This window comes from Euprymna scolopes, chromosome 29, assembly GCF_053919585.1.
Source record: "Euprymna scolopes isolate OS-2025 chromosome 29, ASM5391958v1, whole genome shotgun sequence".
NCBI lineage: Eukaryota > Metazoa > Mollusca > Cephalopoda > Sepiida > Sepiolidae > Euprymna > Euprymna scolopes.
The window spans coordinates 15,425,683-15,450,131 of record NC_136510.1 but is presented as its reverse complement, the minus strand read 5'-3'; the positions used below and the strand labels follow the sequence as shown (position 1 = coordinate 15,450,131).

General features: G+C 31.3%; 1 protein-coding gene across 1 annotated transcript in view; it reads left to right on the top strand.

The window, feature by feature from the left end:
* LOC145252500 (low-density lipoprotein receptor-related protein 4-like) overlaps nucleotides 1–24,449 on the top strand; it is a 265,250-nt gene that overhangs the window by 218,761 nt on the left and 22,040 nt on the right. The window contains exons 26-30 of the mRNA XM_080111996.1: nucleotides 1,794–1,925; nucleotides 2,648–2,825; nucleotides 4,081–4,193; nucleotides 6,759–6,864; nucleotides 16,540–16,634. Coding sequence (XP_079968122.1) covers nucleotides 1,794–1,925; nucleotides 2,648–2,825; nucleotides 4,081–4,193; nucleotides 6,759–6,864; nucleotides 16,540–16,634 — 624 coding nt within the window. The remainder of the gene's footprint in view (nucleotides 1–1,793; nucleotides 1,926–2,647; nucleotides 2,826–4,080; nucleotides 4,194–6,758; nucleotides 6,865–16,539; nucleotides 16,635–24,449) is intronic.

Genomic DNA, 24,449 nt, shown 5'->3' with positions numbered 1-24,449 from the left:
GAATTTAATAACACGTCTCTGTTTCTAATGCACATCCATGACAGGGTTTGCTTTCTTAGAATCTCACATACTGTCAATATTTGCAACAGAGAGATGAAACTTTCACGTCATGAATGCATAAGTTTAGTCATAACAATGCAAATTTACAATGCTCTTTGATGAATTTGGCCAAAAAAAAATTAAAAATAGGAGCATTACTTTTGAAACTCATGTATGTGTACATGTATATATGTAATTACTTCCCCTTTATTATAACTCTTTAATGCACCACTGTCTCTACTAATCTATATCTATAAAAGTGGACGTGTCTGTCTGTCTTTCTGTGTACATTTTCATTCGCAATAACTCTGTTAATTTTTAGTCTACAGACTCGAAATTTGATATACAGGGTACTGAGATTTGGGAAAATCTACGTGATCAGTTTTCGGACAGAAATTTCGCTGTTAAGGGGTCAAAATTCAACGATTTAGCCTTTGAGAACTCTACCAAACTTCTGACAATTTTGGGTCTAAACACTTGAAATTTTAGATATAGGTTCCTTGGACATGGATCTAACTTAATGTAATTTGAGACCAAAACAATAAATTTTAAGGGTTCATAATAGGGGTCAAAGTTTAAAAAATTGACCATTATTTTTTTGTTGTTTTTTTTTTTTTGCTCAGCATACACCTCCAAACACCCGGGCAACGCCGGGCACCCATGCTAGTAACTTAATAAATTAAAAAAAAAAAGAACTCAACGTGTTTTCTTTCACACTGTTACTCATTATGGTCTCTTCCAGATTAGTAAAAATTAAAGGGTGTTTATTTAGAATTACAGTACCGGTTTAGTTTAATTGAGACATTAAAAAATGAAAATATTGAAAAGAAATTATATTGTATTTATATTTTTAAATTCTCATAAAAATTTCACTTAATTTGATCAAGGATTTTTTATTTTTTTTTATTTTACAGAGGAAAATTAAATTTTAATGAGATTGATCCTATCCCGGCCATCATGTCTATTTCGCGAACAAGGGAGGGAGGTGCCTTTTAGATGAAAAACAGATTGACAAAAGACAAAATGAAAAAGGGATTTAAAAAGGACAGAGAAACTCTGTAAAATAAGCAAAAAAAAAAAAAAAAAAAAAAAGCTAAAATATTTATCTAGATATTTTTTTCTACCAATGTTTTAAAATAATTTGGTCAAATTTTGACAAACTTAAAGCAGTGATCTCCCTTGGCGCCCCCTTCCTCGTCTGCGAAATAACCAAGATGGCCTGCATATGATCAGTCTTATCAAAATTTGATTTTCCTTTGTAAAAAAAAAATAAAACTACTTTATCAAATTAAAATATGTTTAAACGTATTTTACGACCGGTCATAAAATACGCTTAAATATATTTTAATTTGTCCAGATTTCGTATATATTATTACAGTCATGATTTCAAAAGTAAAAAAAAAAAAGTATTTGACTGCCATCAGCTAGAATCAAAACAGAAAGCAAAACTGTAGCATTCAAAGCTGGTGACATTACACTGTACCACCGTGACACATATATGAACTGATTAAAAATAGACTAGGACGAATGTACAAAATGTATAACGATTCTTTTACAATTTTGACCCCTTAAAAACTATTTTAACCAGCTAAAGACGATAAAAGAATGGTCCAGAAAAAAACTCAATCATTTGAGGCCCCTAGTGCCACTCTGCGACTTTTCGCTTTGGAACAGATAGTTTGAAAATATGGAGAAACAGACAGACATAGTGAGTTTTATAAATTAGATTTTTAATTATTCGTTTATTTCTACAGATCATCCTCCAAATCGTTGCGGCTCGAACAATGGCGGCTGCAGTCATCTGTGTTTGCCAAATCCTCAAGGATACAGTTGTGCATGTCCCACAGGATTACTTCTTACCAGTGATGGCAAAACATGTCAGTCTAGTAAGTAATAACTTTTCCTCAATTTTTATTCCATCTAGATTTTACTTTTTCCTTTGCAGATTCACATCTTATGTCCTCGTAATTAATAGCAATGCTAATAGAATAGTTTGTAGCATTAAATTAAACTTCTCTTTAGTGTTACTTGCACAACATTTTGGTCGATGTAACCTTCGACCTTCTTCAGGTGTAGAAGTCATCAGGTCAGAGGTTACTTTGATCAAAACGTGCAAATAACACTGAAGATGAGAACAGTAGTCAGAGTAATCCAAATAACACCATTATCCCTTTTTAATGTTTTTCACTTTGGAATATATTTATAAAACACAAGTTACTAATTTTTTTTTTTTTTGTTTATTCTCATGATAATAAATTACAACTTTAAATATTTTCCAGAACAAAATTTTAGGAATCATTTTTATTACCCTCTTCATTGCAGAAAATAAAAAATTTTTTTCATCCATTATAAAAAGAAATGTTTAATGTGACATACAGGGTGCCCCTCCTAGTGTCCCCCACATAAATCCGAAGGAGTCATTTAAAGTGTGAGGAGTTACTCATCCTGTTGAAACCCTTGTTCATTTCTCACAATATTTCTTTGCCAAAACTTTAATTTTCAGAAGATAACTCTCAGTATTAATGAATGCAGATAATAAAAAGGTAAATTTGTATAAACGCATCGCGTTTTGCTTGATTTTTTTTTTTTCTTTTTTTTTTATCCTTAGTGCCAAGTGTGTATTTACTTTTTGCAAGCCGTGGCAGCATCCGGAGAATTTCCCTGGATTCACACGATTACACTGATGTTTATATCCCTCTTCCAAGCGTGCGCAACGCAATCGCACTCGATTTTGATATTCAAGAAAGTAAAATCTATTACACTGATGTCACACTAGATGTAATTAGGTGAGTTTCAGTCACTTTTTTTTTTTTTCTAAACGCTTTTTTGAAAAAGTGAATTTTTTTGTTTGTTTATAAGTACTTTCTGAAAAGTTGTAACTGATTTCTATATAATTTTCTTTGTCTATACTTCATGATAACTCTATGGTGTGCCCCGGGGCTCTTTTAGGGCTAATAAAAACACTCCATTTTTCGGACAATTTTACCATATTTGTCCAAAATTTTCTGTATATGTCTATTTAGCAGTTTTGCATGGTGCTGAACTCAAATTTAAATATGTTAAGGACTTGGGGGACTTTTGGGGCTAAATGGGGGGAGGCAAATGATGGACTTAGTCGTTTCTTTTTTTGCATGGTGCAGAACTCAAATTTACATGTTAAGGCCTAAAACTGCACCGTTTGTTCATTTTCACCAGGATTTGACATCTGGGGACTTTTGGAGCTAAATGAGGGGGTGCAATGCTGAACTTAGTCATTTTTTTTATGCCTCGTTCACTGTGCACTCACAGGGGGGGACCATGCATGCTTCACTTGTTGTTTTGAAAATTTGTTTTACGCAAATATTACGCAAGTATAAATCATGTAGAATATCTGCATGAATATAATTACACATAATAGTTAACTAAAGATGATCATCCCATAAGAAAACCGAAAAAAAATTAATAGGGAATTAATTAAAATGAATGTTTATAGGAATATGCAAATTAGCTAGATCTTTTGCAGATGAATGCAATTCCACGACCCATATATAACAAAGTTGTATTTTCTTTTTAAATAAAAAAAAGGGGGAGGGGCTTTAATATGAATATCAATACATAAAAACCCAAATTTATAAGAGTATAGATTTTGTTTGTTAATTAATGTTTTCTTGTTTCATCCCCAAAATCCCATTAAGTTAGCACTTGCTAACTGGTGACCCATTCATAACATTCATGTTTTTATTTCAATCAAAATCTTCCACTGCAAGTGGTAATAATAAATATTTATTGATTTCGAACTACCAGTAAAACTAAAATCTACGAATCACCCCCCCCCTGTCCTCCAGAATGTGTTTTTACGTTTGAGAAAATATCTGCACATTTAACATGTGTTTTTACGATAATTGCGGGAGAAATAACTTTACAGTTAAATATTTACAGATCTGTAAAGAAACAGAATCGGTAATTGTATTGGAATCAAAAAATATTGGAATCGTCCCATTAATTTTTGTCTTGAAAATTTGTTTAATTCTAAATAAGCACCATTTTATTTTCTCTTAACAGGAGAGCCAGTTTAAATGGAAGTAACATGGAGGAAATCATTCATGAGGGCTTATCGACCACTGATGGACTTGCGGTTGATTGGGTGGCCCGCAACATTTACTGGACCGATACTGGTAATGAAATTTTAAACCATATTTATTATTACATAAATAAAGCAGTAAATGTGTGTCTGTAAATATTTAACCAATAAACTCTTAAATGGTACTTATGCACTTATGTTACCATGCTGAAAAATATTATTTAGAAAGCCATTTTTAACATGAAGAGAAGAGGGTGTTTTGTAACTATTCTGTACTTTCACCTAACAATTTAATAATAAAAAAGATATAGTAAGACTTGAATTCAACTTAAAAATACTATTTTAAAAAATAGCATGGTAGCATAAGTACATAAGCACCTCTTAAACTACTGGTCACAAGACACTGAAATTAACAGGAAATAGTAATCATGTACCAACGATGGTTTATAACACGTAAAATCTTTGTTTGGATGAGTATTGTTCATTTCAACTTGCAAGCATTTCTATTAGTTTGTGCATGTGTAAACTGATCACAGCTAAAAGTGGTTTAATTCTATAACTTACATATATAGGGTGTCCCAAAAGAAGCTGAATTGATCAAATATAAGATAGAACAATAGAAGCATGTAGAGGACTAGGATATATGCATCCTAATCCCGTTACAAAAGAAAATAATGAAACGAATGGAATGAAGGAAACAAAGACTCAATTGCTGCAATAGATAAACGTGTCGTTTATTTACTGTTGAAAGAATGAACGTTTTAGATATAACATGTGCTTATGTCCGCGCGGGTGTAACCATCGTTTGTTGCGGGCCTGGTAGTATAGAAGGAAAAAGGAAATGTGTGTTCATCTCACGTTCGGGTCACTATCGTTTGTTCGCGCATGGGAAGAGAAGTGAGTAATGTAGTGGAAATGGGAATGATAGTCCAGCGTGTAGACAAAGAAAAGGATAGAGGGTTGACATCAGTTAAACTGCGCGCCATGTTAGCAGTCAGCTACGCGGTGGTGTTCTCAGGGACAGGTTGTATATATATAGAGAGAAAGAGTTAGAATGTCAATCCAGTTCATGGAGAGAGAAAGCGTATAAAGTGTACGTACTGTTTGTTAGCTTTTTGCCCCACATGGTAGCAAGTGGCGGAAGCTGGTCCGAAAAGGTAGAAGCCGCTTATTGCTCTTTCTTTTATAGGTATTTCTGGTGGTCTTTTGCGCATGTGTGGATTTCCTTTGAAAGGGGAAGTGACGTTGTCCATGTGTGCGTACGTGTGTGCGTATATGTGCTTTATATGTGTGTACGTTAGCGTATGTGAGTGTATATACGCGAACGTGAATATATGTATGTGTGTGTATGTTTGTGTGCGCATATGTATATGACAAGTAATATGGCTTGAGATGTGAACGCGTGTTTTTGTGTGAGACTAGAAAAGGCTTGCGCAAGCATGAAACTAGCAAAAAAAGATTTCAGCGCATCTAGATTAACTCTACTAAAGTCATCATGAGTTGTTACACCGTCAAGGAGTCGATATCTATCATGGAGTGGTACTTTCAGTTGAATTTAAGTTTTGAATCTGTCCGCTTCTTTTGGGACACCCTGTATATCTGTTGGGTTAGATCAAATACTAGTGAATGTGTCTGGAGAACTAAATGTTTTGGTTTCGATTCTAGTTGATGGCACCCAAAGGGGATTTTATTTTTTTGTTTAACTTTTGAAATCAGTACTGTATATTTGGTACAATATAATATTCAATAGAGAACTGGTTCTGTAATAAAATATGAAATCTTTATGAAATAAAATATATTTAAGCGTATTTTACGACCAACAAGGCCAGTTACCCCTGCTAGTATTAAATATAAACACTTTCTACAAGGTTTTTCAGATTATTTCATTTGGGCTACCGCCACCAGTGTCAGCTATTTTTCAGGGACGGCAGTGGCTATCAACAACAACCCTAATTTAACTTGTTTTTGACGGGAGGTCCTTTAATTATTGTGTTCTGGATCTGTCATGCTTCCACCGGGCAACGCCGGTTAATGGGTCATGCTAATATTAAATATAAACACTTTCTACAAGATACCTGGCTTTGCCCAGTTGTAAAATACGCTTAAATATGATATTTTAATTTGTCCAGATTTCATATATTATTATAGTCGTGATTTAAAAAAAAAAAAAAAAAAAAAAAAAGTATTTGGGTGCCATCAGCTAGAATCGAAACCAAAGCCAAAACTGTAACATACAAAGATGGTGACGTTACCACTGTACCAACATGACACGCGTATGAACTGATTAAAAATAAACTAAGATGATTGTACAAAATGTATAACGATTTTTTTCAATTTTGATCCCATTAAAAATTATTTTAATCTACTAATAATATAATTATACGAATCTGAAGATTCTATTGTTGGGATTGGCTTCCCCAATATTTTTCTGGTCAGAAATTTTTCCAGAAAACCATCTGGAAAGACTGAAGGTTGCCAACATCCTAAGTGAAAGTGATTTTTGTAGAAAAAACTGGATTTGAAGTTGGGACACTCGGGTCATTAGTCTGTATCATTAACCACTGTCACCTCCTCTTTGTTTTGTTTAAAATCCAGAAACTGTAATTAAATTATGTTACATTTTGATTTAAATTATTTGCAAATTGCTTGTTTCTTTCAGGTCGTGATGTAATCGAAGTTGCCAGAATTGATGGAACGAGTCGGCGCATTTTAGTTGCCGAAGGTTTAGATGAACCTCGAGCAGTGGCCGTATTTCCAAAGAAAGGGTTTGTCAATTTGTTTTTGTTGTAAAAACCTAGAATTGAATTTGAAGTTATGTGTAGGTCACTAAGTACAGCTACTTATGAATCCCGGATTACTACCGCTTTTATGACCACCATTTTTGTAGATTTTGGTTTTCAGTAAGAAAATGCATTAAAGTCTTATGAAAATTGCTGGCAAGAACATCCAACATTGCTCGAAATTTAATCAGAATCAACACTATCTACCTGAGAGTATCCTGTACCTCTACAAGGCCACCATTTGCCCATGCATGGCGTTTTGTTGCCACATCTGGACTGGTGCATCTGCCACTGGCCTCTCCCTCTTGGATATGGCTCTGTCGGTGGGGCATTAGAATACGCCGACTGCCCCCCTGCAGAGGGTAAAAGTCCCACAATGGGGGTCCTGGATATGACCGTAAACTATATCCAGTGGTGAGGCCCCAGCTTGCGGGCTTTGGGGAGTGTGGAGCCACCCTTTAATTACCATTGCTCCCAGGTCCACTCTGACCCGGAGTGGTAGTACCTGTTAGGGTCCCAACTGTGGGTTAAATAGAAACCGACGTGAAAACAACAAATATATTCTATTAAAAAAAATTTTTTCTTCAAGATCTTTGGATTTGGCATTAAATAACCCGAAAAGGGTTGATATGCCGTAAAACAACCAACCAACCCTCTTGGATAGGGTTCAAAAAAGAGTTGCCAACCTAATAAGTCCCATACTAGCAACCATCGCCGAAATGTTGCATCTTTCTGCCTGTTTCACAAATATTGTAATGGAATGTGTTCCATTAAATTTAAAGCATTTGTACTTCTTAGATGTAAATACTCTCAACTAATCCAACAAGCAGCAAAATTCCACCCCCTTCACTGCAGAGATACCTAGATGCCAGAAAACCTTCCCTTGAAATAATTTCATTCTTCAAACTGCTAGACTTTGGAATTGCCTCTCAGGTCTTTGCTTTCCTAACTGTACTGATATGCAGAAGTTCAAGTGTAATGTGAACAGACATCTCATTGCTCAACTCCTTACATAGTATCCCTGTAAATTTGATCCCAAATAGTAGCCCCTTGCGTCAAAGTGACACGGTGTCTTGAAATAACAGTAAAAAAACAAATAAGGAACACCCGATGTTGCTTGGGATTCAATCAGGATCACCACTATGTATATTTCACTGTGGTCATATATATGGTTTAAATTTCATTAAGATCCAATATGCATATTTTAAATTTTTAAGGCAGGGAGCTATTCCCATGGGTTACTTAGAAGTGAGGGCACATAATATCACATAGAGGGTAATGTAGAGATTCAGAGCCACTTCCATTGTCTTCCCTGGTAATTTCTTCATAATAATTCACTTCCATTGTCCTCCCCAGTAAATTTAATACGTACAGGCCAAAAAGTTACTGAAAGGTTTTGAACTTAAATAGATTCTTTATTTTTTATATCTTTTTGTAATTTTAAAACAATCTAAGACATTGGGAAATTAAAAAAAAGAAAAAAGGCAAAATTTAAACAATCTTTATTTATGAAAAATAATGTCTTTTAAATGTTGTCCATTTTCAGCTTTGCATATTTGTGCTCTTTCCAAAATATTATTCATGACAGATTGCAGAATCTCTGGATTGCGATTTAACTCCCTTATTTCGTTCCTGGTGTTTTTCTTCAATTCTTGAAGGGTTTGGAGGTTGTTAAAATAGACTCTTTAAGATATCCCCACAAAAAAAAGTTGGCTAGTCAAGTCTGGAGAACATGGTGGCTATTTGACATTGCCATAGCGAGAGATAATGTTGTCACTCTTTGAGTCAAATCAATTGACTTCTGATTTTAGTAAAACAATTTCACAACTTGCATACGTTGTTCAATGTTATACTTTTCCATTCTGAATCCTGGCCCAATAGTTCTCCAGTCTATCAGTATTCCCATTTCTGTCCTCAAACGAATAATGTCCGATTATTTCATCTGCTGACATAACACACATATGCAGGGTGTCCAAAAATTCACTGAAGGGTTTTGAACTCAAATAGATTTATTTTTGATATCTTTCTGTAATTTTAACACAATCGAAGACATGAGTTTTTTTATGCAAAATTCAAACAATCTTTATGAAAAATGTCTTTTAAATGTTGCCCATTTTCAGCTCTTTCTAAAACATCATTGATTGCAGAATCTCTGGATCGTGATTTAACTTCCTTATTTTGTTCCTGATATTTTTCTTCAATTCTTGTAGGGTTTAACATATTCTTTCTTTAAGATATCCCCACAAAGAAAAGTTGGCTAGTCAAGTCTGGAGAACATGGTGGCTATTTGACATTGCCATAGCGAGAGATAATGTTGCCACTCTTTGAGTCAAAACAATTGAATCCTGATTTTGATAAAACAATTTCACAACTTGCATACGTTGTTCAATGTTATACTTTTCCAGAATTAATTTCCAAAATATTATCTGTAAAATATCTGAAATAGAGGGAAAAACAAGCATTAATGGTAAAATGATAAAGATTTTTAATCCTTCAGTGGCTTCTTGGACACTCTATATGATTTAAATTCCATAAAAACAGGATATATTTGAAGTTTTAAGGAGAATTGTGTTTTCATACTTTCCCTAGAGATGCATTTAAATATTCAGGAAAACTTCAATTGTTTTCTTTGGTAAATTTTACATAAGAATAAACTTTTAGATCTTATGTAGATTCTCTAATCTTCATTTCTATATGGAACACAATCATTACATACACACAGGCATTGAGTTTTATATTGAAAAATATAGTTTATAATTAGCTGTTAGACAAGCCTCAAAGTTCTTTCACATTCTGTTGTTTTAAAATCTTATAAAAAAAACTTGAAGTTCAGAGAAATTATATCCTAATCTTTATTTTATATATATATATATATATATATATATATATATATACTATCAAAAGTACCCGTCATTGACTGGGTTCAAAAACAGCCTACAGAAAATGGACTCTGATTTATGAAAATATGATAGGTTATGAAAAGTAAGGGTTGTAAAGAGATAGCTTCGAATTTGGGGGTATCAAAACCAAAGCAAAATATGATGAAAGTAAAAATAAAATAGATAAACCCCATAATTTATTATACCATACCTGTTCACACTGAAACACTTATCACAATATTCTGTGGATCTATATTAAATAACCTTGTTAAACTTTGTGACATATTTCCATTCTATGGAGGTCAAGCGCGAACGAACATCCCATAATTTTATTATACCATATTTCTTCAAACTGAAACATAGTTATCAAAGTATACTTACGCAGATAGATATGAAAAGTCTTTACTAAAGTTTGTGCCTATTTCCATTCTATGGAGGCCAGGCGCGAACGCAGATCCCACACTTTTATTATACCATCCCTATTTAAGTTAAAACATACTTATCAAAGTATTCTTATGTACATCTATATCAAAAACACTTGTAAACGTTTTTTTTAATTTTTTATTTCCATACTTTGTGGACAGGTGCATACACAGACCCCACAATTTTAATGAATCGTCATTATGCCAGATTTAACATACCCATTCCTGTGTCTCAATACATCTTCTATCATATGTGATCAGTTTTCTATAATAGTCAACCATATACGAGCCTATTCGTGACCAGACAGACACACAAACGTTCAGCTTTATATTATAGATATAATACCGTATTGTTTGTCCGTTTATGATTTATGTACAAATGTTACACTGTTTCACAAATGAATTTTCATTCTATACGTATACTATGTATTTAAAAAAATGAATTTTCTTTCTATATGTATACTATGTATTTAAAAAAATGAATTTTCATTCTATATGTATACTATGTGTTTAAAAAAATGAATTTTCATTCTATATGTATACTATGTGTTTAAAAAAATGAATTTTCATTCTATATGTATACTATGTATTTAAAAAAATGAATTTTCATTCTATACGTATACTATGTATTTAAAAAAATGAATTTTCATTCTATATGTATACTATGTGTTTAAAAAAATGAATTTTCATTCTATATGTATACTATGTATTTAAAAAAATGAATTTTCATTCTATATGTATACTATGTATTTAAAAAAATGAATTTTCATTCTATACGTATACTATGTATTTAAAAAAATGAATTTTCATTCTATATGTATACTATGTGTTTAAAAAAATGAATTTTCATTCTATATGTATACTATGTATTTAAAAAAATGAATTTTCATTCTATATGTATACTATGTATTTAAAAAAATGAATTTTCATTCTATACGTATACTATGTATTTAAAAAAATGAATTTTCATTCTATATGTATACTATGTATTTAAAAAAATGAATTTTCATTCTATATGTATACTATGTGTTTAAAAAAATGAATTTTCATTCTATATGTATACTATGTATTTAAAAAAATGAATTTTCATTCTATACGTATACTATGTATTTAAAAAAATGAATTTTCATTCTATATGTATACTATGTGTTTAAAAAAATGAATTTTCATTCTATATGTATACTATGTATTTAAAAAAATGAATTTTCATTCTATATGTATACTATGTATTTAAAAAAATGAATTTTCATTCTATATGTATACTATGTATTTAAAAAAATGAATTTTCATTCTATATGTATACTATGTGTTTAAAAAAATGAATTTTCATTCTATACGTATACTATGTATTTAAAAAAATGAATTTTCATTCTATACGTATACTATGTATTTAAAAAAATGAATTTTCTTTCTATATGTATACTATGTGTTTAAAAAAATGAATTTTCTTTCTATACGTATACTATGTGTTTAAAAAAATGAATTTTCTTTCTATATGTATACTATGTATTTAAAAAAATGAATTTTCTTTCTATATGTATACTATGTATTTAAAAAATGAATTTTCTTTCTATATGTATACTATGTATTTAAAAAAATGAATTTTCTTTCTATATGTATACTATGTATTTAAAAAAATGAATTTTCTTTCTATATGTATACTATGTGTTTAAAAAAATGAATTTTCTTTCTATACGTATACTATGTGTTTAAAAAAAAATCTACCTTCACCGAGTACCTTCATTTGCATATTACATTAAAAAAATATATTTTAATAATTAGCTTGATGTTATTAGTTGTTGTAATAGAATCGTTTTAATTGTGCTATTTAGAAATATTACTTAAAGTTGATTAATTTCATATATTTTTAATTTAATTTATATTTAATTATTAGGTTAAAGAAATTTCTTGCAGAATTTTTTATTTTGATTTCAAATGATGTATTTTCAAATAATTTTTCGTTATAATACCTTTACTTCGTATATCATTTTAAAGAGTGTTTTTCACTCTTATCTCATCATTTAAATTACAATCATTTTAAAACAATTGTTTTCTTTTTGGAACGTTGAATACAAGATGGAAAAAAAGCAAATTTGTACAATTTTCTTATTTCAATTCAAGCTAGGCTGAAAAGCTGCTGAAACAGCTCGTGATATCAACAAAGTATTTGGCCCAGAAACCACTACTGAACATACAGCACAATGATGGTTTAAGAAATTTTGTGGCGGTGATGAGTCTTGAAGATGATGAGCGTCGTGGTTGACCATCGGATGTTGACGACAATCAAGAACCTTAGTCGAATCCACACCGAACTGTTCAAGAACTTCTGAATTAGTCGTAACATGTATAATGATTTCCAACTATTTGAGAGATTGAAAAAACAAAAAAACTTGATAAATGGCTGCATCGCAAATTGAACGACAACCAGAAGAAACGCCGTTATGAAGTGTCATCTTCCTTTCTTTTACGCAACAAGAATGATCTGTTTCTTGATTGGGTTGTGACTTGTAATGAAAAGTGGGTTATTTACAAAAACCAGTGACACTCACTTGCATGGTTAGATGCCAACAAAGCTCCAGAACACTTCCTGAAGCTAGATTTGCACCAAAAGAAGGTCATGCTGACTGTTTTGTAGTCTGTGACTGGTCTCATCCGTTAGTTTTTTGAATGCAGGCGAAACCATCGACGAAGAAGTACTGTTAACATATGGATGAAATGCATCAGAAACTTCAACAACAACACCCAGCATTAGTCAACAGGAAAAGCCCAATTCTCTTTCATGACAATGTCTGATTACAAATTGCTAAACTGACCCTGCAGTAGTTGAACGAATTGGGCTACGAAACTCTGCTAATATGCCATACTCTCTAGACCTTTCACCTACCAACTACCACTTTTTTGAGTATCTTGACAGCTTTCTGTGTAAGAAATGCTTAAAAAAACTTAGCAATATCAAAATCCCTTCAGCAACTTCATCGCCACCGGAACGCAAGATATTTACATTACTGGCATAAATTCACTTGTTTTGCGTTGGCAAAAGTGTGTTTATTCTGATGGTGCTTATTTTGATCAATAAATTTTTTTTTTTGAGCTGAGATATGTTCATCTGAATTTAAAAGTTAAAAACTACAAGAGCTTTCTTTTCAACCTGATATTAATAGCTCACAAGAGTTGCGTTTAAAACTGCAAGTAAAGCTATTTAAGCTGTGAGAGTTATTTCCCCTTTAAATTATGAAAGTTACTTTGCATTTGATTTTCAAAAACCAAGATGGATGTGTTTTATGCTTTCCTAAATCCAATATGTCACTTTTTGTAATAAATTAGGAACTTAGGATATTCGGTGTATCTTAAAGAGTATGTAACTAATCCCTCCACCCAGCAATATGTTTCCACCAGGCAACACAGAATATCAGAATATATACATTTAGTGTGTGTGTGAGCATGTGTAATAAAAATTAGTTTTGTCTTTTGCAATCAACAGCATTTTTTTATAAACTAAAGTGTAAAAAACCTGTTTAGTCAGTCATATGAGGCAAATAGCAATGTTGTTAAAAAAAATAAAAATTGTAATTCTAATCGATTGTAATATTTAATCCTGGTCAATATTATCTGACAAATGTTATTTGTTGTATAGAAAATTTATGAATATGAATCAGAGAAAAGAAGTTAAGGGAGAATTATTATTGTTTATATTATTGTTATGATGGAACAATAAGTTAACTTTATTAAGTCCATATTTTCCGGTCACTGTATGTAAATTATAGTTTCTTTTATAACAGTAACAAAATAACGTTCTTTACCATGCATAAAATTGACCCTAAAGTAAATTCTACCAAATTTCTACTCCTTTGAAATTTATAATAATGCTACGGAGAGCAAAAAAGTGGACGTTGAGTTTACTTTTGGCATAACTTATTTTTGTTTTTTAGTCCTCATGTTCCATGAGCAATGTTTCTGATAAAGGGAGAAGAATTGCTGTTTTCTGGGTTATAATCTATTTTTTACTTTTTTTCACCCCAAACAAGGCATAATGCCACTAAGTCATAAGGGGCTACTATTTGGGACCAGATTTGCTGGGGTACTATGAAGAGAGTTGGGCAGCACGATCTCTGTTCACATTACACTTGAATTTCTGCATGTCAGTACAGTCAGGGAAGCAGAAGCCTGGAAGGGAATTCCAAAATGTGGCAGTTCGAGGGAAGAAGCTATATGAGTCGAAGGCTTTCTGTCATTTAGGGATTTCAACTGTGAAGGGGTGTGATTTTGTTGCTAAGCTGGTTTGTCAAGGATATGTATGTCGAGGGGGCACAAGTGCATCTAGGAATCTCTACAGTGCAGGGGTGAGATTTTGCTGCTTGTCTGTTTTGTCAGGAGGTATTTACGAGAAGGTACTGAACACTTATTAAAAATAGGCACAGGGATGTCATATTGTAAGGTTGTTCGGGAACCAACACCCGTGTCCAGTTTCAGTTGCAAAAGAAACCAATACAAAGAATAGGAAATAACTCCAACTCACTTGTTTGTAGTAACAGCATTTATTTCCTCATTCTCTATTTACCACTGATGTCCCTCACATGATCATCTTCTCGAGCGTTTTATAAGTTTTTGGTCTTGAAATGTATTTTTTTAGTACCTCATCTTTTGTTTAGAAAGATTTCCATGAAAAAAACAATTTGAAAATTTGGATTCATTATAAAATTTATAATTTATGGAATAAATGTAAAAAAAAACATGTCATTAAAATTAAATAAATCTGATTTTTTTTTTAATTTAAAAAAAATATTTATGAATTCAATTGTTTTACAATTGAACAGTATAGTAATCGTTAGTAATGGAAATTCGGTAAATTTGTTAACTTAAGTGGAACAGCTCATCAAGAACTTGTTTGCATTGGACTTACGGCCATATTGTAGTCAGCTGGAAAGCAGGTAAACTGAAGACAGTTCCACAGGCATGCCATTCTAAGAAAGAAACTTTGTTCATGGAATCTACGTTTAGTTTTAGGCACAGATAAAGAGTGAGGGAAATTATTGATAGTGTTTTCAGCTAGACGAGGGTTTCTCGTGAAAGTTTGGCAAGGGGGGACCATAGATTGGAGCTCAGACGAGCACTTGCCATGAAAATAATGATAGAGCAGAGACAGGCTCGCAACGTCTCTTCTGTGAGAAAGAGGTTGCAGGGAAGAGAAAAGGGCATTCCCTACTAGGCAACAAAGTCGATCTTGAATTCTATTTTTAAAAGTCGTTTAGTATGGATAACTCTTGTATGACTTTCCGTGTGGCTAATCCATTATGAAGAATATAAAGTTAAGTTTTCCACCATACTTTTGTGATCAATAACTTTTGTACTATAAGCTACGTACAAAAATCTGTTTCGTCAATAATGTAAAGCAGAGGTTTTCAAACTACTGTCCATCGGCCATATCTGGCCCGTGAAACTTTAATTGAAAGCATAAAAATATTCAGAAAAAATTAAAATGGAAATGTGTGAAAATATGTTGGTTTTTCTTTTTGTTCACAATATGATTAAAAATAAAAAAAAAATGAGGTTTCACCAAAAATCAAAGCTAATGAGCAAAACTGCATAAAACACGTTCAGGTCAGGTCTTTTTTTTTTTTTTTTTTTTTTTTTTTTTTGCCCACATAGCTCTAAAATTCAGCAATATGGCTGCTCATTTCAAAATTTTGGAGGCCCCTAATATAAAGCAATTATTAATCCGTGTTAAAGCAAAAATTTTAATTTCAATCAATTGCAATATTTTTTTTTTTTTTTTTTTTTTACCTTATCAATATTTTTTTTTATTTTTACTAGCTGGACACCCGACGTTGCCCGGTTGTACAATACATTTAAACATGATATTTTAATTTATGCAATTGCATATATATCATTATAGAATCGATCCTCTATTGAATATTATGTATTACAAGGAATAATTTTCCTGGTGGACTTATTTGGAAAAAAAAAATAATGATAATGTCATTCATCAAATACCGTTTGTGTTTATTTACAATATCACATCAGCTGTTGTTTGGGCTTGACTATCTTAAAAATAGTCATTCTTCTCTTATAGATGAAAAAAAAAAAAAAAAAATTTACAGGGGATTATTTTATGTTAGACCAGCCATGGTTACACCGGTGTAATGTAAAATATTCCCTTGTAAAAATTCTTTTTGTATTTATAAAGGAGGAAAAACTTTTAAATTGGATTTTTTCGATTTTCAATACTTATCAGATTAGAATCCTGGGTAACATCAGATAGCCCTGCTTGTTAATAAATCGAAATATTTTGGGTTGGTAGTTATTCATTATCAGAAAATTTTTACTTTGTGGACAAATTGTTAATTTTGTTTTCATTTCAGTTTCATGTTTTGGACTGACTGGGGAAAGCCTCCCAAAATCGAACGTGCTTATTTGGATGGAACGAGTCGGAAAATTATTGTTTCCAGTAATTTAGGTAAATAACATTTTCTGCTGTTCTTTATTTACGGATGGTAGAAAAGAATGATGAAGTCTGGGTTGGGTATTTTAATTAATGGGAGATGAGGGTATGTGACTCAAACCCACCCATCAGTTAGGAGGAAACGACATCAAATCCTTGAGAGCAGTATGGTTACTTCATCTTATCTCGGTCTCTTTCTCTGCCTCTATCTATCTATATCTCTCTTTCTTCCTCTTTCTCTCTTTCTTCCTCTTTCTCTCTTTCTTCCTCTTTCTCTCTCTCTCTTTCTTTCTCTCTCTTTCTTTCTCTCTCTCTCTTTCTCTCTCTTTCTCTCTCTCTCTCTCTCTCTTTCTCTCTCTCTCTTTCTCTCTCTCTCTTTCTCTCTCTCTCTTTCTCTCTCTCTCTTTCTCTCTTTCTCTCTCTCTCTTTCTCTCTCTCTCTTTCTCTCTCTCTCTTTCTCTCTCTCTTTTTCTCTCTCTCTTTCTCTTTCTCTCTCTTTCTCTCTCTCTTTCTCTCTCTCTCTCTTTCTCTTTTCTCTCTCTCTCTCTCTCTCTCTCTCTCTCTCTCTATATATATATATATATATCTATATATTAATTTTATTTATACAAACATTAATGGCTACATATGTGCATACATGTTTCTGTAATCACCCACGTTGGGGGATTACGTCTTCAGGCCAAGAACTACCTTCAAAAGTGACATTTCCACCAAATACATTTTTCTACTTCGTTTATCAAGTTAAAAATACAACCTGGGTGGGAGTCAAAAAAAAACAAAAAACGGTAAAAGGATGAGTGAGGTCTCTGAAGATGATAAACATCTTTTTTCTCTTCCCCTTCCCCCATCTAACCTAACTTTTGGCTTTTTATGACATAGGGTACTTGAGAGTTTAGTTTTCTTGTCTTAGAGTCTGTAAGTTAATAACCTTAGCTATGGTCAACCAAGTACTGACCGGTGCCTTTTAATCTACCTCCACCCACACATACACACAACACACACACATAACACATCCATACACAGACACTGCCAACACACACACACACACATTAATCAATATATTCAAAAGCGAATCCATGCTGAACACTCTTTGTTTTATTTACTGAAACTAGACAATGATTCTGAAACTACATAGAGGATAAAGTAAAAGTTACATTAAGGTAAATAAAAAAATATAAATGAATAAAAATAAAAATAAAATACATAAATAGATAAATAAATAAATAAATAAAAATAAATAAAAAATATAAAATATAATAAAAAATAAAAAATAAAAATAAATAAAATAAAAAAATAAAAAATAAAAAAATAAAAAATAAAAAAATAAATTAAGAATAAAGTAAAATTAAATTAAAACAAATAAACCAACAAAATGTGAATAAATATAAACCCGAAAGTTTTCTAAACCCCACATGTACCTATATGCGTGTATCAATACACTTATAAATGTCTAACATTTATCTACACCCGCGCATATATACACACACACATTACAGACATACAGAGACAAATAATAGTATTTTTCTTTACTTATGCAGCGCGGTAACATCTTCGTATATGCAATATTATGCTACCCGACTACAGACGGGTGTACATATATATACATATATATATACATATATATATATATATATATATATATACATACATATACACACATATACACAAACACACACATACATACATAAATACATACATATACATATATACATACAAACACACGCACACAACAGACATACATATACATATCAACACATACATACATATATAACATATATATAAACAACATTCGGACATCCATACATTTTTGTAATTTATATTGTTACAACAATTCTATACGAGGCCGCCTATTCTAATAGTTCAGAAATATACGTGTGTATACATACATCTACATACAATAGACACAGAGGCACATCCACATACAAACATACACACCGATACATAGATACAGATATACATATATATATAAACATACAAACATACATGCATACGTAAAATACACCTATATATCCAAAGTCACACAAATATAGACATATATATATATACATGCAAACCTGTACCGTGCCACCAAATGATACATCTAAAGTAGAAACAGACATGAATACACCTACTGTATAAATTCACTTTTTCTATCAAATTCCACATCTCTAGTTATGTTTCATGGCCCCTTCCGCTTGTTACACTTTCTTAAGTTGTAGGTTTTTACCGTAAAAATTGACACTACGTAAAAATTTATATTGAATTCAGTATGAAGTTCATAGGGTTATCCTCATATTTAACAAAGATTCTTTCGATGGTAAGGCAGATATACATAAGATGTATCACGACACAATAATAATATATAATAACATATGACAGAAATCAGAGTATTTAGGTTATATAAACCTAGTATATAAGCTTATATATTGTAGTACTTACCTTCATCTTTGCTTATTCACTCTAATACCCTTATTCCTTTCTCTACCATTTACCCTTCATTCCTTACTTTCTTTCATCTATTTATTTCTTCTATTTTTTTTTTTTTTTTTTTTTTTTTTATATTAATAAATTATTTTTCCTACCCGGGTCTATAAAGATCATATATCCATACATGCACACACCCAAAAATATCCATATGCATACATTATTACGGGCTTCACTCAAAACGATCTATTACTCATTTAGTTCAAATATACCTTCATACAGGTGCTTATTTCGGCTAGTAATAACATAACTGCTCGATGAAGTAGAACATTAAGTGACTTACATAACCCATATGGGTATGATTATAGTTGCGACCTCACTTATCCTCTTTTTTTTTGGGGGGGGGTTATTTGATGGGGGTTAGTTGTACTTATAGCAGTTCCATTATCCCAATTTAGAGTTCCTTAAGTGCATGTATTCTGAAATGTTTGCAGGATATAGCAGTTTCTTGTTTAATATTCAATAATTTTTCTCGGTCTTTAAACCTAGTTATCTCAAGTTTTTCTGATAAGCATAATAGACATGGTGAGTTCAATGAGTGGCAAGTATTGGCCCTTCTAATAATATTCCATTCTATACTAGGTGTTTTATTTTCTCTAACTAATTTCCAGTAATATAACGATAAGGAAGTGTCCTTTTCATATGTTTGATTATTCATCGAGCGTGTATGTCCATAGAATCTATTTTTGAAAGTCATTTGGGTACTCCCTATGTAGAATCTTTCGTCCCTTGGGTTCTCCATCGGGAATATCCTTGCTTGGTATACCACCGATGAGGTCAGACATTCATTTTTTATTGGGCATTCCTCAGGTTTTTTACAGTTACATTTATTCACCGCAGTGTTTGCACTAGTATTCTCCCCTTCTCTATTAGTCGTCTTTAAAATTCTTCCATTATGCTTTTTTATAATCCTTTCCAAATTATCACTACAGCTGTAACTTAATTTTAATGTATTTTTATTAAATATCTTATGTAATATATTATTTGGTGGGAAATGCTTATTAATAAGTTGTAAAAATTTTGCACCAAGTTTTGTTTTCAACATAATGTTAAAGGGGGGTGTGAACCAAATAATTTTCCTACCACGATTTCTAGATCCATTTGTGCTAGTGTTATTTATTTTATATTTTATCTCTATGTCCTTATATCCACTATTTTTAAGTGCTGTATTATAAATAGCTTTGCAATTATTGAAAGTTACTTCATTAGATGAATTGTTACTTATTCTACTTTCAATAGATAACGGTATATGTTTAATAATGGATGGTGGATGGTTAGACTGCGGGTGTATATAAATAGGATTAGCGTTATCCTTCATATATGGTTTATAAGCATTTAAATCCAGATCTAAAGTAACGTCAAGGAAATCAACCTGTTTTAAGTTAGCATTAACTTCTACTTTTAGGCCAAAATTTTTCATGTCCCTATGGATTGCTCTCCTAATTTGATCGCATTTAACACTTGTAGCATTCTTCACTATTATCAGCCCATCATCACGATATAGGCCCATGTCCCTTCTATCAATAATATTATCGTTCGTTAAATTATGAATGATATAAAGTCCAACGAGATCTGTTGCCTCTGCAGAGTCCAGCGATCCCATTGATACCCCGAAAAAGTTGTTTTGCCCATTTTTTGCCCATTGTTCCCCGTTATAGACAAGGACAGTTGTGCGGCATTTCATAATAATATCCAAATCCTCCTCGGAGACATTAGTATAGGTCTTGGCAAATTCAATTGCCTTTCCAAAGAGATCCTTTGTGATTGACGGGTAGTAATCCATAATGTCAAATTGCACAAAGGCGCAGTTTTTCTTGTTGGCAATGTTAAGAAACCATTTTACCGGATCCGCCGTATTTATCCATAGGTTCAGGTTGAACTGCCGTTTTAATTCTAGATTGATTTTCTCTAATATTCTTTTACTAATCTTTCCAATTTCGGGTCTGGTTGGGTTAATCAATCTTGTTGTTGGTTTTGTGTTGAAGCTAGGTTTATGATCCTTTAAAAGGATATACGCTTCGTTTTCTCTAAGTTTATTTACTCTATCGCTGATTTGTAATTCATCCGTGATTTTTTTACTGTCCTTATTTATCAAATGAATTACGTTGTTATTTTTTACCTTGTGATAGTCTTTTTTCAAATTCTTCTGGACCAGGTCATTATATTTCTCCCTGTCTAATTTGTAAAAGTTTCTGGTCTTATCAGCCTTAACAAGGATATGTTGTGACTTGTTGATCTCCTTTACAATATCGTCGAGTTTTTTTTGGAATTGATTTTTAGTTTTGTGGAATTCTAAATTTCTAATTAGTGAATAGAGATCCTTCTCGAATAGCACTAATTGTGGGATTACTGGTGGTGATTTAATGCTTTTAAATCCATATCTCTCTTTCTTGGTGTTATCATTTTTATCCAATAGAAAAAAGGTAGCTTTCCATTTCATCCTTTTGAGTAAATCATCCATTTTCATTATTAATTTTAGTAAATAATCCTTGGTATTTGGTGTGGGGATGTTCTTTAGTGACGTATCGAAGTTAATTCTTTCCATGTTTGCGTTTTATGAAGACACGAAGTAAAGTGCTCAACTATGCAGGAGCATTTATATATAGCCAGTAGAGTTTAGTTTCCTAGAAGTACATCCAATGAAACAACACGTGTCTACCAAAATAGTGCTCAATGAGTGAACAGAGCATGTATATTAATTTTATTTATACAAACATTAATGGCTACATATGTGCATACATGTTTCTGTAATCACCCACGTTGGGGGATTACGTCTTCAGGCCAAGAACTACCTTCAAAAGTGACATTTCCACCAAATACATTTTTCTACTTCGTTTATCAAGTTAAAAATACAACCTGGGTGGGAGTCAAAAAAAAACAAAAAACGGTAAAAGGATGAGTGAGGTCTCTGAAGATGATAAACATCTTTTTTCTCTTCCCCTTCCCCCATCTAACCTAACTTTTGGCTTTTTATGACATAGGGTACTTGAGAGTTTAGTTTTCTTGTCTTAGAGTCTGTAAGTTAATAACCTTAGCTATGGTCAACCAAGTACTGACCGGTGCCTTTTAATCTACCTCCACCCACACATACACACAACACACACACATAACACATCCATACACAGACACTGCCAACACACACACACACACATTAATCAATATATTCAAAAGCGAATCCATGCTGAACACTCTTTGTTTTATTTACTGAAACTAGACAATGATTCTGAAACTACATAGAGGATAAAGTAAAAGTTACATTAAGGTAAATAAAAAAATATAAATGAATAAAAATAAAAATAAAATACATAAATAGATAAATAAATAAATAAATAAAAATAAATAAAAAATATAAAATATAATAAAAAATAAAAATAAATAAAATAAAAAAATAAAAAATAAAAAAATAAAAAATAAAAAAATAAATTAAGAATAAAGTAAAATTAAATTAAAACAAATAAACCAACAAAATGTGAATAAATATAAACCCGAAAGTTTTCTAAACCCCACATGTACCTATATGCGTGTATCAATACACTTATAAATGTCTAACATTTATCTACACCCGTGCATATATACACACACACATTACAGACATACAGAGACAAATAATAGTATTTTTCTTTACTTATGCAGCGCGGTAACATCTTCGTATATGCAATATTATGCTACCCGACTACAGACGGGTGTACATATATATACATATATATATACATATATATATATATATATATATATATATATACATACATATACACACATATACACAAACACACACATACATACATAAATACATACATATACATATATACATACATACATATAAACACACGCACACAACAGACATACATATACATATCAACACATACATACATATATAACATATATATAAACAACATTCGGACATCCATACATTTTTGTAATCTATATTGTTACAACAATTCTATACGAGGCCGCCTATTCTAATAGTTCAGAAATATACGTGTGTATACATACATCTACATACAATAGACACAGAGGCACATCCACATACAAACATACACACCGATACATAGATACAGATATACATATATATATAAACATACAAACATACATGCATACGTAAAATACACCTATATATCCAAAGTCACACAAATATAGACATATATATATATACATGCAAACCTGTACCGTGCCACCAAATGATACATCTAAAGTAGAAACAGACATGAATACACCTACTGTATAAATTCACTTTTTCTATCAAATTCCACATCTCTAGTTATGTTTCATGGCCCCTTCCGCTTGTTACACTTTCTTAAGTTGTAGGTTTTTACCGTAAAAATTGACACTACGTAAAAATTTATATTGAATTCAGTATGAAGTTCATAGGGTTATCCTCATATTTAACAAAGATTCTTTCGATGGTAAGGCAGATATACATAAGATGTATCACGACACAATAATAATATATAATAACATATGACAGAAATCAGAGTATTTAGGTTATATAAACCTAGTATATAAGCTTATATATTGTAGTACTTACCTTCATCTTTGCTTATTCACTCTAATACCCTTATTCCTTTCTCTACCATTTACCCTTCATTCCTTACTTTCTTTCATCTATTTATTTCTTCTATTTTTTTTTTTTTTTTTTTTTTTTTTTTTTTTTTTATATTAATAAATTATTTTTCCTACCCGGGTCTATAAAGATTTATATCTATATATTTATATCTATATATATATATCTATAAATTTATATCTATATATATATATATATATATATATATATATATATATATATATATACACACACACACACTGTTTTAACAAAACTAAGACTTCAAGAAATGGATTGATAGCAACAACAAGTGTATTTCATTATTAGTTACAATTGTTCCAAGACCATTTTGACAAATTCAAACAATGTTGTTTGAAAATTTTCACAAGAACAACCTTTCTTCAGACTTATTAAATAAAAAACACTTTAACAATGAAACATTAAGGAAAAGAAAAATTTCCTTTTATGAAGAAAAGAAAATAAGCGGGGAGACTTTACCTCTGTCGCATCCTTTGTAAAGTATTTTTTAAAGATTTATATATATACTTATTTTCGTATCTTTATATATATATATATATATATATATATATATATTTATTAATACGATTTATCGATTTCTTAAATTAGATTTCTATATTTCTTTATTTAATTAAACTTATTTTTGAATTTTTTCTTTTCTTAATTTCTTCTTTTTCCATTTTTAATTTTATTATTTATTAGATCGCATATATATATATATATATATATATATATATATATATATATATATATATATATATGCCTCTCTATATGTATATGGGAACCCTCAGTCTTTGACAAACTATGGT